We start from the raw sequence: 17,118 nt of genomic DNA, 5'->3' as shown, positions 1-17,118 counted from the left end.
TCATGTTCAAATTCTTCAGCTTGGTATTTCCATGCCATGAGATGTCCACAACTACCAGACACTTGACTAGTTGGGGTGCTGAAGCTGGACTACCAGACAGAAAGCAATTCAAAATTAATTGGGCCAGAGTCCTAGCTGTTAAAGCAGTCACCCAAGCTGGGGAAGTGCTAGGTTATGACCTCTGCTTCCAGGGCCATTTCTGCTACCTCTAGAGCAGGGACCAGAACCCAGAGCTCCTCTCACTCAGGTAAGCGAACCAACCACCGGCTATACAGTCTGATCCCTCTTGGGACATTTTCATTGATTCAGCAGATCTTGAAGCTATATGACTGTGCAGCAAAGAATTCAACATGAGGGATGGCCAGTATTCTCACCCACAACAGCAGAAAGCTGGGTGGCTCAAAGACTCTTGGGAGATTAGATGTGAGCTTGAACCCCCTCACACTGAAGAGTGAATTGAATCTAGCTAGCCCACTTCCTAGGCAATACATGTAGCCAATGGATAAATGGTTCCCACACTCCACCAGCTGTCCTTAAGTGAACTTTTAATTGAAAAGGGGGTGTGGTACCAGTCTGATCCACACACCTTTTAGGATGGCCTGAGGACCAGAGTTTAAGAACAAGTACATTACACTGTGAAAAAATGGTGGACGCTAGGTCTTCCTTCAGCCATATTTAAGGAGAAAAAAAAATGAGCTCTGCCTCATTCTTTCAAAGAACAAGTTAAGCACCTAGGAGATGGTTCCAGGCTGTGGACTGCAAATGGAAACAGGCACTTTCTAGCAGTCTTGAGTGAGGTATCTAACTCTCAGCGAGGGGCTGGATTTTGGACATACCTTTATCCGCTGTGTTTCCTACTGACTAGCTCTAGGCAGCTTCCTGCGCAGTGTACTTGGGGCTTCAGAGTCCAGCTGAGGGAGCTCTCTTTCTACACTGTGCACGAGATCAAGGTGCTTCACTCAAGATTTTGAATTCCACTTTGGGCACCAAGCACTAAAGTAAGGCATGGCAGCATGTAACTTTTAGGTGCTTAAGTTCTTTGCTGGTTCCAGCCCTTAGTCTCTTTGGGTGCCTGTAGACATCCTGGCTGTTCCAACACATTGCAATTGTGGCATGTCGGAGCCAACTCAATTAATCGAGTCTGCTGGAGCGTAGTCATTACTGTGTTCCTGTCAGCCTCCGCATCTTGTGTATCCATATCCCTGCAGTTCAAAATGGTGAATTGACCTTTAGTTCAAGTGTCCCCGCCACCATTCTGAAGTGTGGGGACACTGATATATGAGATGCTGTGGCGCTTTATTCAGAGCGGTTCTAATTAAAGTGCCTCACCAACCCTCAAAGCACACGTACAAATGCCCTTTGTGCCTGACTTTTTACCACATGTAAAATGGGTACAATATACTTTGGGAGTTCAGCTGCAAGACTTTTTAATTAAGCAAAGAAAGATCTTTGATAAACTTATGACAAGTGCTATAGATAAGGAAAGCATTATAAAAAAACTGCTCTCTGTTTAAATACTTCAGTCAAATGTGACGGGGCAGACGCATATAAAGACTACTGTAGCTCTTAGAGTTTTCTTTTTTATTAAAGAGCAAAAAGAAAATTTTGCTTAAGTTTCATACATAAAAAAGGAACAATAAAATTTGCTTGTCAAGTCCTTCCATTGAAGAAAATGGAGAATAAGTCTTTTTTTTTTTTAGATAATATTTATTAAAAAAATAAAATTAATTGACAAAGATACCGCACTATGTTGCATGCTGATATTTGCCTCCACCCACTTACAGGACCCTACCAAAATATACTGTTCTTAAGCAACAAACTGCTTTCCTCAGCAATATGAGAGCAAATTAACTATATCAATCTGGACTCAAAGTCTCTACCACTATTTCAGCTGTGCAAGCTAGTGGGATATCTCTGTTTTACAAGCTCAGCTTTTTAGTAAAGAAATTTCAAATGGACACTAAACAAGTATTTCACTAAGAGATGATGAAATATTAAAATTATAAAGCAAATTGTATTGCAGCTTGTAAATATACTACATTAGAAATTTCAGTTGCTGGGTATTCATTCACCATAGATAGTTTATTCTGTATTCAAGGTAATTACAAAGACAAAGCATTACTCCCTGCATGCTTTCCTGGGAACTGAACCAGTAGAGTTGACTACATGTATATTTGACTGCAGTGTACCTGGAATTCACCCTCTCATAGGCAGAGACTAGTTAAGGAGTGATACCAGTAACAAAGAAAAGTTATACAACATTGATTATTATAAATTAGATTTGTTCTCATCTGCTCCTTTTGCCTTAGTCTCCTAAATATGTTCATATTCTCTCTCAAAGAAAACAACTGTTTCTTATTTCTTATCCTGGTGACAGCACGGTCACTAATGGTGATTAGAATGTGTAGAAGAGGCCTTGATTCTGAATACATAGATGTGCAGATGGGAAGCGATCTGATTGCACACGCTGACACAGTATCGGAGCAAATCAAAGAGGGAAAATATCTGCCAAGGGAAAATGATGTGTCAGATCTCTACAGTACACGAAAGCACCACATTTCCTCTATCCTCCATGATTATACAGAATATCTAGATGCATCAAGAGTCTTGCCAAGTCTCCCTCTCCTACTTAAAACTCTATTTTTGTTCTCCTCTACAAAACGTTTATTCTTATAAGTTTCTAAAAATACCAGATTTATTCCAGCCTTGTGCCTAGAATTAAATCTACTTTTCCCTAATGGAACGAAGTAGTAGTAACTGAATAAAGATTTTGTAAAATGTCCCATTAGTTCTGGATAGCAGCTATTTAAGGAGCAGAATTGTGATCTGATTTTGGGACATTTACACAATGCTGTTTTAAAATAAGCTTGAGTGTTGCATTGTAATGGAAACTCAATTTTCAGAAGTGCAATTTATGTACACTATACTTTCTTCATATGCTGAGCTCTTAGTTAAAACACACATTTTAAGTGACCTTACTGAGATTCCCAAATAGAGGGAAGGGCATACCTATGTACTGCACCTGTACTGTGTTCTTTTGGAAGTGTATCTAGAAAGTGGAAGACTGATTTTAACTTAATTTGATTAGTTTTCAATGCTCTGATCAGGAAGGACAGTGCTGTTTAAGCCTACTTCTGTAAGCATGACCTGGGATCAACTGTGCTCTTAGTATGTAAGATTTTCAGGAATTCCACCTGTTACCTGAAGTTTGAGTGTAATAGCAGTCGATGCCAGCATGTAAAATTTACTCCCTTGCAAAAAATCTCTTAGCATATTTTTCTTCTGTGTTTTAAACTTAGAATATAGCATATTCAATGTAGCTCTAAAACCCTGCTTAAAACCAGTACAGAAGGCATAACACCAACCAAACCACATTTAAACTAAGGTAGCACAAGTCCTATTTTAAACTGGTTTGAGCAAGAATATGTGCAGCCAACATTTTTCTATTCAAGTGATCTGTGTCCAACTGATGCAAACAATATGCACAAAAGAGCACACATGCTTTAATTAGTCATTGAGCAACAGAAAATATGGCAATATACTTACCAGGGCAACCCAAAGTACAATATACTCATCAATAAAGCTGTTAAAATACTGGTCCAGGAACAAAAGTGCTGGACCTATGAATGCTGTGTCATGCAGATGCATTTCACTTTTGGTCATATGTGCAACCTATAAAAAGAAGAAAGCAATGTTAAAAAAAACCAACCTGACTCAGTGTTTTCAATGAATTAACACTAATACAACAATGAGCTATGTAAAGTTCTCAAGGAGAGTATGCACTGGTGGTAGTGAGAACTATTTCAGTCTCAAATGGGACAAAGAAACTATTGTGAAACACTTTAATGCACAAAAGTGTAAGGTTAATTAAGGCAGAGTAATTGGGGAAGGTAAATGTTTGCAAAATGGTAAAGATAGTCTGTGGCTGTGCTAATGTAAGACAAAAAACAAATCAATGACTCTTAGACACTTACCACCAATTTATTAGTTATTTTAGCAGATACAAAACCAAACATAAGTATATACAGGCAGGGATGCTTTTCAAAGAGCTGCACAGCAGATTTCTTGTGGATCATTGCAGCTAATGCGATCACTGATCCAATATGAAGGAAGGGTGAAAGGACACTTGTTCCCTACAGGGAGACAGAGAGTAAAGGAGTAGTTTAACAGAAACTGCATACCATATAAAAATAAATGCATGTATGTGAGTGGAAGTAGCAACGCATAGTGCATAAAACTGTTCCTGTTTGAACTCACTTGCTGGCAGAAGTGAAATGTGATTATGGCGTCATTTGAAAATGCGGTTGGTGCCTTCAGCATACAGGCACTGGAGGCTGTATGCTGCATGATGGAACCACATGCTGTTTCACCCACAGAAAACCAAAAAGCCAAGACAAGCACATAGTGGAGGGGAAAATTAAAAACCACTTCAGACTGCAAAACCTGCAGCAGCTTTTATTTTCTCACGCTTGTCTATATGGCAGGAGATTATTCTGTTCTTAAATTGACAGGAGACCCACACTGGTGTTTACAGTTTTTGCTTTATGAGAAAACACTCCAAACCAAAACAAACGACATAATGAAAATCAGTTTAACTCCCAATTGGCATAGAAACAAACGCAGCACACCCTTAAGAGGTTCACAGAAAAGTCCCACCATAAAAATGCATTAAAAAAAAGCAGCCTGCCAAGAAGTGCCTGATGCTGATCTTTTCTGGAACGTCAGCACGTTCATATTCTTGTCAGAAGATTAAAACCCCAAAGGTGTGTCAGCACACCAGTCAGTTTTATTTTGGTTACAACAAAGGAGATTAGTTTGGGAAACTCATGGATTTCTGACAGTAAGACATTCTGGATGGCAGTAACGTATATAAAAACCACAGGTGGTTGCACTTAGTATGCAAGCATCCTTTTAAAGTACACACTCAGTTCCAAAGTTCAATATTTTAGATTTGATAAGACTCATCCTTTGTTTCCAATCCAGGCTAGCATTTCACAAAGAAAAGACATTAAGCTAAATAACATGAAAGCCTGTCAGTTTTTCTATAAACAGACATGAGAACTATAGCACACTTTAAAAAAGCCACACCAACAGATTCATAAAAACACAATAAAGCACTCACTGCTATAGTTGATCCATTTTTACCAACGCCACCTGTGAAGATCACACCAAAGTAGTTTGTACAGGAGAATATGGTTCCTGCTACAGTACAAAGAGCTGGGATTATTTTCGTCTGAATATTCAAAACTGGAATCTTAAAAAAGTAGAGATAAAAGAAGTTAAAAGGTGTACTACTAATTTAAAGCTTTGCTTACATATATAAACTGAAACAATCCACTTTTCCAAATCCCCACATGGTCTCCCTCTCCCTCATAAATTAGTAAGCATTGGTTAAAATTTTACGATTTGGGAAGAACATATTTTTCCACGTGCCCCATTAGCAAAATTCCTTGATTGACTGATTGATTGACTATAATCACTTGAGAGCTGTCACATGGGGAGGGACAAAAAGAACATGTGGCTTCTAACTTTGGAAAGCTGAAAACTTACCTAGCAGCCTCTCAAACCAGTGTCTAGTAGAAAAGAAAGTCTTGGGTGATCCTTCCTGAGCCAGGGAGTTAAACTGGCCAGAGGGTGAGAACAAGCCTAATCCCATGTGCAGAAAGAAAACATAGTGCTAGCGCAGATTACAAGAGGAAGACCCATACAAACTGGACCCCACCACAAAGGACAGACCAGCAATAATGACACAGGACACAGTAGTAAGTCTCAAAGGTTACCTGTAAAAATAAGACGGGAGGGGAAACCTGAGATGTTTGTGAGGGAATGAGACATAGCTGTAGGATAGTCGGGGGGAGGAAGACTTGCATTTCTCCTTCCCATTTTAACAACATACTACTCTGAGCAGAGAAGTCATGATGGAAGGAGGGATGCGGCTAAGGAAAGCTCAATACAGCGTGGATGGAATTACATTACTGGAGCAAGTGTTGAGAGGAAAAACAGCTGGCATCTGCCAAACTCCTCCACCCGCCTGCTGGCATCAGAGAGGATGGAGCTGCAACAGCAATAGGCTTTGTGAACATTGGTAAAAAGCAGGACCTGTAATTCACCACTAATTTGGAAAAAAATGCACAGCAACAACAGTAGAAGACAGAGATGCGTAAAACTACCGAGATTAAAAAATGCTTGATTTACCATGAAGCCCAGTGTCTGGAAATGACTTATGGTCCCCATGTGGCTGACAAAAATATTGTCACAAGCCCTCTATACTTTCCTTTGGGGATAAATGAAGGTCTTTAGCCATGCCCCTGAAGAGCTCTCCAGACATACTTAGAATTCATCAGTAGAAGGGGCAGGTTGAGGCCCAGTGTCAGAGGAAAACAAAAACTCCCTTGGTTCCTTACAGGGAGACGACAGGACAAGCCAGAGAGCGAGATGAAAGCTGGAAAGAAGTATCCTGTGTAGGTGGGAACTCAGTCGATGGCTGTAGCTCTTCCCGTACAGTCATGCTGGCCCTAGAAAGGACGGTAAGTCCTGAGGCTAGGGTTGGAAGGCACCAGGAAGGTACTGGCTCCCACTCTCCAGAGAAGGACAACTTCTTCTAAGTGAGAAGACAAGCACCTTAAGAAGTAAAATAAGAATAGGATTTTACCTCACTTTCAGTGAGAGTAAGGACATGAGGAAGCCACATTGAAGTGTGATGCCAAAGGACCCTGCAGAGAAAGACTGGACAGTGCTTCCTGAGGACATGTGGGTGACTAATTGGCAGTACCAATGCTAAAGGTGCTGGATGATACAGGCATGGTATGGGACTTGGCATGTACAAGGTGTAGGACCTGAACCATGGTGCTGAGCTGCTTAGAGAATGGACAGCACTGACTTTGAAGATGACTTCTTGTGTCTTTTATAATGCTGGGTCTCTCTTACAGGGTGATCATCCTGGCTTCAGCAGACTATGGATTTAGGGAATCAGCATGCTGTTCTGTGAACCTTCTCACCAGACTCATTTGGGATAGCATCCTTTAGAGCTAAGGAATGAGGCAGAGGCAGACAGGCCTGAGATTTTACGAGTTCCCTGTAGATCCTAAAATACCAGGAGATCTCAAAACTAGAATGAGCTGTACTGCCTTCAGAGATCTGATTTCACCTTTTACCAGCATGGAGGGTGAGGTCATGGCTTAGAGAGGTCTGGGAGGACAGCAATTTGTCTTTAGCCCTTGTCGTAAGAGCTTCCACAATATCAGACTAGAACAATGCAATGGTGCCAAGTAGCAGAGCACCCGAGAAAGATGCCCTGAAGAGGTGGTACCACATGGAGACCCTCATACATGGGTCAGACATGGAACCCAATGACTTGTCTACCGGGAACATGAAGATTTTCAACTTTTGTTTCTTCTTTGATTTACAAATGCCATGTTTGTCAGGAACATGCCTTTCTCCTAGTCAAGGGGGGCGACAGGAATACAAATCTGAAACAGGAATCAACCCCTTGCAAGAGATGCAATTTTGAAGCCTGGTTACTTAAGGATAAGCATTTCATTGGACAAGAGGCCAAGGAAAAATGTGGATGTCTCATAAAATTCTTCATCAAAAGAAGAAAGGGTGGGGGGAAAGAAAGGTAAACAAGAGGATTCAAAATGGCAGAACCTCATGGAGCAAAATAAAAAGACCCTTAAATATGGGGAGGGGAGAGAAGAAAGTATCCCAAAGCACCTCTTCTCTTCCAAGAAAGAGAAAAACAAAAGCAACCCTCTCTTCCAAGAGGGAGAAAAGATAAAACAAAGGGAACAGAAAGGCACAGAAAAAATAGCATGAAACAGGTAAGCAGGCAAAGTGCAGGCTGCAAAAGGAATCCAACAACAAAACTGCCAGAGCCAGGTGGTTGAGAGGGATGGAGGGCAGGACATGCATTCCACCCCTTTGCCCCCTAAATGCAGAGAGAGGGGAAGGGTTCAAGGAGTAGGGCTGGATTACACAAGGCAGCACTGCCAAAGTAAAAATAATCTCGAGCTGGAGCCAGGGGCTGAGCCCACCTCCACGTGAGAATGTTATGCGGACAACTACTTGGAAGGAAAAGGGATCTTACTCTATGATGTCATGATCTCATACTCCATGAATCTGGAGATGCAAGGAAAGAGGGAGAACATTAAAGAGGCAGCTGGGATCTTTGAGAAATAGTTCTGTCCAAAAGAGATCAATCACATCTTTTAGGTGTCATTAACTTTATGGCCTTCATCAGCCACTTAGTGGAATTTGCCTATAAACTCTGAATGCAGATATACCCTGACAAAGCCTTGGTTGAGACAGGCTCCTATTCTGGATCTTTTGTTTGTAGCATCATTGATGTCAATGTCCACTTATTAATTCACTGTATTTTTTCACTAAACAGCTTTAATTTTGTTGTCAAACTAAACTGACTTTTGGCAGCCCACTTTAGGCAGTGAATTCAGATATCATAAATTAAGCAAGGGCAGGCCAGTTCAATAGTTGGACATAAAAACTTTTGGGAAATGATACTTCAGAAGATAATGGTAGAAATTCATGATATAGCACATGTATCTCTGAGTGGATATTGCAGCAGTGCCCCAGGAGGTTATCTGCTGGTGCTGATACACAACTGAGTTGCTGAAATCCTTAGAACTTCAATCCAGCAAATTGATCCAGATGGACAGAACTGTAAATGTATGGTAACCTTCATTAAAGTCAACTGGGATCTGTATGAATGCCTCGGTCCAACCATGAAGACCAGCATGCAGGACTGGAGTTGCAAACATTAAAAAAAATCTTAAACTAACTTCCACAAGGGTTAACCCCTTCCCCTCCCCCCACACTTTGTAATGATCAGCCATTACATTCTGCCTTCCAAATATTTCTCCTCCAAATCTAATTGACCTAATTGTATCATACTGCTGCTATAAGAGTTTACCCAAGAATAGCTGGTTTTCATGGCTGGACAGGTCATTCCTAAAGGTAAACTTAAATTTGAAAATGGTTTTGGTATCTTTCTGCTTGGTAGTAGAGCATGCAGAAGAATACCTGGTTTTAATATAACAAACCCAGAATGCACTATCATTGCCATTTGTCAGATATCAAAGTCATTCAAGCTCTTCAAGACCACATCTTCATTTGGGATGAAAACATGACATCTTTTCCTCACAAATGAAGACTGGTGGTATTGTAAATGCACTGCTTTTCCAGATGTAAACCAGATGATACAAAGACAAGAAGTGGAATAGTCAGAAATATAAATTAAATGATATACAACATGAACAAAATTACCATAGATTGCCAAAAAGGTGGTCCTCCGATCACTGCCAGTAAATGCATGATTATTATGAAGATTTGCACTTCAGTCACATCAATTCTGATTAGGTACAAAAAGCCAAAAAAGCAGAATTACTCGAAGCAATTCTAGTCAATTATTTGCAAGCTACGCAGCTCTCTCTATCATGCACAATATACAGATTTTAAAAGACTGGGAAATAAATTGAAATGGCACCAATACTTTAGTAAGCAAAAATATTTAGGTTTTTTTAAAATAAAAGATGCACACAACACTAATTTTGGGATTAATTTTAGAGAGCAATAAAAATACATCTTATATAAATGAATGGCTGGAACTCGTATGCTTTTTTCAAATCAAAATATTTTAATTAATTTATTAAATATGAAGGTCTAACCTTGCCACCAAAAAATGACTTTAGTATGCTGAAGAAAAATGTTTTTGCCCCGTCATACTCCTTCCTCTGCACTCTTCCAAAATTGTATTATTTGGAAAATACTAACCTTGCAGCTAATGTACATAAGCAACATAAACCCAAAGAAATTTTGTGCAAATGTAAAATGAAGAAATGGACTATATAACAGAAGGCTCCAAAAAGAACAGAAAACTATTTCTGTTTTCAGTATAGCCAGTGTCATCCGATGCAGGAAAGAAAGTATTATAGAAAAGGCTGCAGTGAAGAAAGTTGATAATTTATTTTAAAGATCCTGAGTCTTAGTGCTAACAAGGTAAAAAAACACAGTGCCACAGAAATGAATATCAGAGACTAGGATTACAGAAAGAGTAAAAGATTTAGAAAGCATACTGGGACTTTATGATATACAATATGAATTTGAATATATTGTCTCATAAGGGAATAATTTATGTCTATGCAAATCCCTATAAATACCTGCAATATATGTTGTGGGCATACAGGTACTCCACTGGTGTCAGTTATATTTGTATCAGTCAAGAACAGACTTTGTATTTACGAGGTTGCTTAAAATATGAAATCTGTACATGTGGACTTGAACCCATTTCATTTTAGACAACTATGTGCCACTCCTCCATGCTCTCTCGAATCTCTGCCTGGGTCTGCAGAGGATCACCTAATTCAGTGGGGGCCAATGTTTTTGGCAGGTGTGCTGCAAGGTAAGTTCCAGCCTAGGGGTGGGCCATAATTTTGGCTGGAGGGCCACTTTACAAATTTTGGTGAGCTGTTGAGGGCTGCACACAAAATTAATGGTGAAGATATAATTTTAAACACGTTTTAACAATGATTGTTGACATTTTAACAAAAATAACATGATAAAAACCAAATATCTATTATAAAATATTTTATTTAAAAATATTTTTGTTCCGATTTATGTTTTTTGAGTAGTTATATAGAGGTGATTGTGTAATAGCTCAAAATAAAGTCTCTTCCAAAGGAACCAAAACCAGCCAGCAGGACACTAGGCCAGGGAAGACCCTTATCACTACCCAGCAACCCCCCAAATCACAAGGGAGCTCCTGCCTCAGCCTGCACCCTGACACCTCCCCCAAGAACTGCCTGCACCTCAAACCTGTCTGCCGCCTACCCTGTCCCATCCACACTTGCCCGCCCAAAGCCTTCAGAAGTGCAGCAACCCCCTCCAGCCTGCCTTAGTTCCCCACCAGGGCCATGCAGGCTGCACCCTCTCATAGCCTGGGAGTCAGCTGATGGCTAGAAGATGATATTTAGAAATTTGCTTTTAGAAATTGGCTAGGGAAGAACAGATATTGCATTAAAACAATGGTCAAGGGGGAGCACCAAGGGTTAATAGGTTTCTGAAGTTTGTTTATGGCAAAGATTAATGTTTTAGCATTTTAGCACCTAAGAGTACATCCCCCTGAAAGGGAACATGCACTTCCCTGGAGAAAAATAACAGCAGCACATATTTCTGCCACTGCTAGATGTCCCTGGGGAATGACCCTGACCACCCACTCTGGTACGGGCCAAATCCCCCCGAGTGGCATAGGGGATGCTGAGGGCAGTGACCTGGGAGCCTCCCAGGGCTGCAGAGGAGGAAACCTGGTCATGCAGAGCCTGGGTGGCATATGGAGCATGGCTCTAGCTCGCCAGTTTCAGGTGGCACACACTGCTGCCATGTGTGTCACCCCACTTTTTTCTGGTGCTTTTTTTTTTTTTTTTTTGAAACTGGGAGATCCCAGTGTCTAAAAAAACCCTGCCACAGTGCAAATTAACAGCACAGGGAACATGTGCATTTGCAGCGTGTGTGGTTTGCAGCGTCACAAACTGCATGTGTGTGCTCATCTGGATGTGCATTAAGGGTCCAAAGTTAATAGACAGGCACCTACATCCTGGGAAATCAAATACATGCAGCAGCAAAACAACCACAATTTTCCCTTAAAACCAATAACAAGATAGGAACATGCAGAATTAGCATTAGGTCACAATGACCAGCTGTAATTTGGCAAACAGCCTCTAGGAGCCCAGTTCTGGGGAAATGACCAAATTAAGGTATGCACATGATGTGTTTAAAGAAACGAAAGATTAGGCTGACAGAGCAGAACATGGACAGCATGATGACCACAGGAAGCGTGGACAGTATGACGACCAAACAACAGTACCCGGAAATGAAGAATTGCAAGAGAAAAAGAATATAAAAGGAGAGATTTTCAGGGCAACAAAGGGGACCCCCCCAACATACTGACCAGATGTACCATCTCCTTGTGAAATCCTACAACTGGTACATAACAGAGGTGTCTGAAACAGGCCATATTCAATTTAGATTTGGCCCGAACTGGGGGACAGTGATTTGATTCAGATCACTGTCCTGATTCGATTCAGCCTGAAGATTAGATGCCGATTCAGAGAATCAGTGATTCGGCCATAGACACAGCTTTAAATGGTTTTTTTAACATACCTTGAGGTACCAGGCATGGCTCATGAATGCTGTGATGGTGGGGTGGATGGAGCATCCCACAGGAACGTGGGCCCCCCCCCACGTGTTTGGCGGCAAACCCGGAAGTACTTCTGGTCCACTTCAGGGTCCACTGCCGAGCGCGCAGGGGGACCCCCACATCCCCCCAGTTCGGTGATCAACTGCAGGGGGGCTGCCCCAGGTGCCCCCCCAGACCCAGGAGGCACCAGTTACCATGCCAGAGGGTGGGGGGAGGGTCCTCCATGGTGAACCCAGTAACAGACCAGAAGTGCTTCTGCCGCCAAACATGCTGGGCCCCCGCACCCCTGTACTCCCATGTCTGAATCACTGAATCTCCCCAAATCTCTCTGAATCTATTCGGAGGGTTATGATTTGATTTGGAGAGATTAAAGGGTCTCCTGATTTGATTCGGATTCTGAGATTCAGCCACTGAATCGGGCCAAATCTCTGCCAAACTGAATCAGCGATTGAAGCTTCACACAGCCCTAGTAAATAAGTATGACTGTGTAGTCATTTTGCTCGCATTGCTTGCTTGCATTAGTCTTATTTGATGTCACTGTGTATTAATAAAATTCTATTATCGAAGGGAGGGGTTGTGGTTGGTTATTTAGAAAGGTTGGGCTCGCCCAGAACAAGGTATCGGGACTGGTTTGTAAATCCAGTGAAAACAGTCCTTTCCGCAGCAGAAGCCCTAACCAATGCCCCAGGGAACTGGGGCGCCTCACTTGGGCAAATGAAACAAGAACAGCATTGGCTGCAGCCAGGAGGAAGTAGGTGGTGGGTCCAGCTCACAGCACTGCACAAGCCAAGGTGGGAAGCAGAGTTGGTACTTCACCTGCTGGGAGGCACTGAGGAAGCTCTGCCATCTCTGGGCATAGGTGCAGAGCACCCACTGCATGGTCCTAGTGCCTGGGGTGAGTTCCAGAAGCTCCAAGCCACAGGCAGGCTAGGCGTCATCAGCCCAGCCTGAGCACGGCTCACCCAGGGCCTGCCAAGCAGAGCTTGATAGGTGGAGCTGCTTCCACCCAGTGTCCCCTGCAGTGCCAGCAGAGGTCAAGGCCAAAGATGCCAGGGCCTGAATGTGGCTTGCCCAGGACCTGCTGTGCAATACCAGGCAGGCAGATGGGTTGCTTCTGCCCAGCGTTCCCTGTGATGCCAGCAGAGGCCAGAGCTGGAGCTGTCACCTGGCACTGTCTGCCCACAGGCTGGAAAGAATCAATTCACAGGACAGATACAGCCCGCAGGCTGTATTTTGCTCGCCCCTGCTCCAGGCTCTCTACAGTGCCACTCTGATCCTTCCCCTGCCCAACCCGTTGCTCTGCTCTCTCTGCCCTATCTGCTGCTCTTCTTCCTGCTGCATCTGCTATGTGCCAAACAAAGCAGCTGAGTGTGTCACCTGTGCCAGGCATGCTACAAGTTTGCCACTTCTGATTTAGAAGAGGAAACAGCTCACAAGCTATCAATCCAGCCCTCTGACAATATATGAACTGGAAAATTTGAGGAAAGATCATCTAGTGGGGAGTTCCTAGTAAGGTCTGGCAGCATTTTGGGTCTAATGCTTTCACTAGCCTTATTAATGATCTGGAAGAAAGAATAAAATCATTGCTACTAAAGTTTGCAGGTGACAAGAAACTGAGGGTAAAATGATAAATAATGATACTGATAAGGATGAGTCAAATGTATACCAAGGGATCAAGATCACTTAACTGGGCTTATCTGATCAACACACATTTTAGTACAGCCAAGTACAAGCCTTAAATATAGAAACATATAAAGTAAATCACACTTATACAATGCAGGAAGTTTAAAAGGCGGGGACTCTGAAAGAAACTTGAGGGCTATGGTGAAAATCAAATTAATACCATCTCCTGCTCTAATGCAGGGATATATAGATAGGGAAATAGTAAGAAGGGAAATGGAGGTAACATTACTGCCTCTGTGCATTAGAGATACCATACTATACTATGTTTAGTTCTGGTTTCTGCAATTCAAAAAAAGGCATTGAAAATTCAAGAAAAAAAATGAAGAAAAAGTGTTACAAGGATTATTTCAGGTCCAAAAAGCCTGCTTTACAGCAAGAGTCTTAACAAAGTGCAATTTATCTAGTTTATTAAGAAGAAAATGATTATTTGATTGCAGGCTATAAATTCCTTCATGGGAAAAGTGAACGTTTAAATTCCCACGAAAAAGTGATCTTGTAACAAATAAATAACACGATCCAAAAGTTGGAAGCTGACAGTGGACAAATTTATAGTGAAAATAAGGTGGATATTTCTTTATGGTTTGAGTACGTAACAGTGCATCTATGGATGGGGTCAGTTCTGTCACCTGAAGTCTTTTAATCAATGCTGGATGGTTTTCCAATTTATATATGTCAAGTTAAGTAAGAAACTATGTGTGGGCTCAGTGCAGGAATAACAGATGAAATTATCTAGTCTATGGTCCCTTCTATGCTTAAAAAAATGCTATGAATTTAAGAATGTATCGGATGCTTCTTGGAGCTAAAAAACAGAACACCACCACTTTGGAAAAGAAGCAGGGAGGAAGAGAGAGAAAAAACATTCCTCTTTTCATCTACTTTGAGGTCACACTAAGAAAATTAATAAAGGAGTCGCTCTGTTTTGTCACATTACTGAAGCAGAGGTACAGATGAGCAGAAAGTAAGACTTAAATTTCTATACAACCTTATGCAAGTCACTGCAAGCTTAATTCCACTGAGGTGCTCAACTGCTTTAAAAACAGTCTTTAAGGAAGAAAAAAAATAGAATAAATGACTAGGTCATTGAGAAATACCATCATTTAAACTTTAACTATAGAGGTAAGTATTGACAAAAGGTACAAAAAAAGACTACTTGGAAAATGTGCACGTGAACTGTCTAGATGATGTTCACTGGGGGCTTAACTATTAGTTGATGTTTTAAGCCACTTTCAAAATAAAATCTCATAAGTAATGAAAGGATTAAAAAGACTTCTTCAACTAATTAATTTAAAAAATACAAGAACTGAAAATGTACCAGTAGATCAGTTAAAGAAAAATATGGGTAGTGGTAAAAACCTGCTTGTCATTTTAAACTTAGATGACTAAATCCCTAAAGAGCGGTATGGTTTGGAACGACACTACAAGACATGGGCTAATATGCTATTCATGGAATTTTTTAGTACGGCATAGTTATGCTTTTCGAAATTTTACTACAAAATAGCAGAATTCTGTATGGACCAAATAATGGCCATAAAAAGGACAATTCACTTTACAGATACCTCATTCACTGCATTACAATATATGGGGAAAAAAATGTTTGCTTAAAAAAAAATACCAAGCTGAATTAAGAGGAGAAAAAATGTGGGATTTAGAAATGAGAATCATCGGGGGGGACCACAACACCCAGCAGGTCTCTTCTGTCTTCTGTAAAAGCAACCAGACACTGACTGATGTGCTCTGGTGTGCCTCTACAGATGTCTTGGCTTTCTAAGCTGGTGCTGTGAAAAAGTACTACGGGAGAGCAGCAAGGTTTAATAGCAAGGATTGGGACCTGCCTATCCAACAGACATTTCGGGGTCTGATTCTATTTTTTCTTTCACTTTATTTATACTAATTTTCTTAATTTTATTTCTTTACATTTATAAACAAAGCGAAAACCAAAGTCAACAACAGAGAGACTAAAGTTGAAGTTTGGAGGGATCAGTGCAGAGCTCCTGGACAGGGTTATTTTCAGTATCTCAGTCACGTGGGGCCCACTTCTCCTAGACTGAAAGACTTTTCCCCAGTGCTTCCTGAGGAACAGTCTCATCTTGGTTCAACAGAAATTGTTTAGGTACACAAGATGAGAAAGAAAACCCTAATAAATATGGAATTAAAACAACAGCAATTCTTTTGTGCATTTTCCCCAAAACAATATATTTATGTAAATGTACTGAGCCAGCTCCTCATCTGGTCCAAGTCAGCTTAGCTTCATTGAAGATCATATATTCAAGTAAAATATCGAGGCTTCTCCTCTTCTAAGCATTCAAATCAATAACCCAGAATAAAAGAATTAGAACCACATTTCAGGCCCACCAAAAACATATAGGCAAAAGAACCTGCTGCTTTCCTATCTCTATGGCAGTGGTGTCCCAAGGCTTCTGTAACATGGATCAGGGCTCCATCAGGTGAAGCACAATGCAAACACAAAAATATAGTCCTTAAAGAACTTGTAACCTAAAACACATCATAGAGTTACAGAATCAGAGATGGATAAAGATACATTATCCATTATATCTCCATACCAGTACACAAGACAGATTCCTCGAAAGAATTATTGCTGATCACGTACTACTCACTGCCTACCTAAATACACAAGATAAGGTTAATACCTATACAGCAGCACAATACCTATCCTTCGGCTCTGGCCATGCTGCCCATTACACTTAATAGTATTTTATTTACCAAAGTACGTAACACTCATGTGCCAGGCGTACAAGCACAAGCACAGAACAGCTGCTAATTTATGCTCTAGTGACAAAAGACCTCTCACCTTATTCATGCATCCTATGCCACTGAGCCTCTGTTCCTCTCAAAACTGCTACTATTTAAATGTTTTATTTTCTACAGAAGTCAGAGTCCTAAAGACATCCAACATATTAGTGCAGTAGTTCTCAACCAGGGTGCCAGGGCACCCAGAGGTGAGATCCTTTCAAGTGTGATGCGGGGTGCTGTGCAACGTTAGCGCTGTGAGGTTTGCAAATGTGGTTCACCAGAAAAGCCCAGAGATTTCAAACAGAAATCCATAGATATGGCCTTTCTAAGTTCTTTGCAAAAGAAAAACTGCTCTATTATTTGTCTACAGGCGAAAAGAGGGAAAACTAAGGGCTGACATTTCCCAAGTAGCTTGTCATGCATCCACGGATGCATCTCAAGCAGGTCCAAAGAGGTGATCCTCCCCCTCTATGCAG

General features: G+C 41.2%; 1 protein-coding gene across 2 annotated transcripts in view; it reads right to left on the bottom strand.

Moving 5' to 3' along the window:
- Nucleotides 1-1,564: 1,564 nt before the first annotated feature.
- The window catches only part of CEPT1 (choline/ethanolamine phosphotransferase 1), a 62,623-nt gene continuing 47,069 nt past the window's right edge, over nt 1,565-17,118 (bottom strand). The window contains exons 5-9 of one of the 2 annotated variants that reach the window (XM_019513799.1): nt 9,280-9,364; nt 5,123-5,254; nt 3,975-4,133; nt 3,547-3,672; nt 1,565-2,505 (exon numbers count right to left, since the gene is read on the bottom strand). In XM_019513799.1, the coding sequence (XP_019369344.1) occupies nt 2,386-2,505; nt 3,547-3,672; nt 3,975-4,133; nt 5,123-5,254; nt 9,280-9,364 (622 nt within the window). In that variant the 3' untranslated portion in view covers nt 1,565-2,385. The remainder of the gene's footprint in view (nt 2,506-3,546; nt 3,673-3,974; nt 4,134-5,122; nt 5,255-9,279; nt 9,365-17,118) is intronic. The other variant, XM_019513800.1, reaches the window with a different exon arrangement.

The sequence above is a fragment of the Gavialis gangeticus genome, unplaced genomic scaffold (genome assembly GCF_001723915.1).
Source record: "Gavialis gangeticus isolate Ggan-Ray unplaced genomic scaffold, GavGan_comp1, whole genome shotgun sequence".
Taxonomy (NCBI): domain Eukaryota; kingdom Metazoa; phylum Chordata; order Crocodylia; family Gavialidae; genus Gavialis; species Gavialis gangeticus.
The sequence above is the reverse complement of the archived record's forward strand: the minus strand, read 5'-3'. Positions and strand labels throughout refer to the sequence as shown.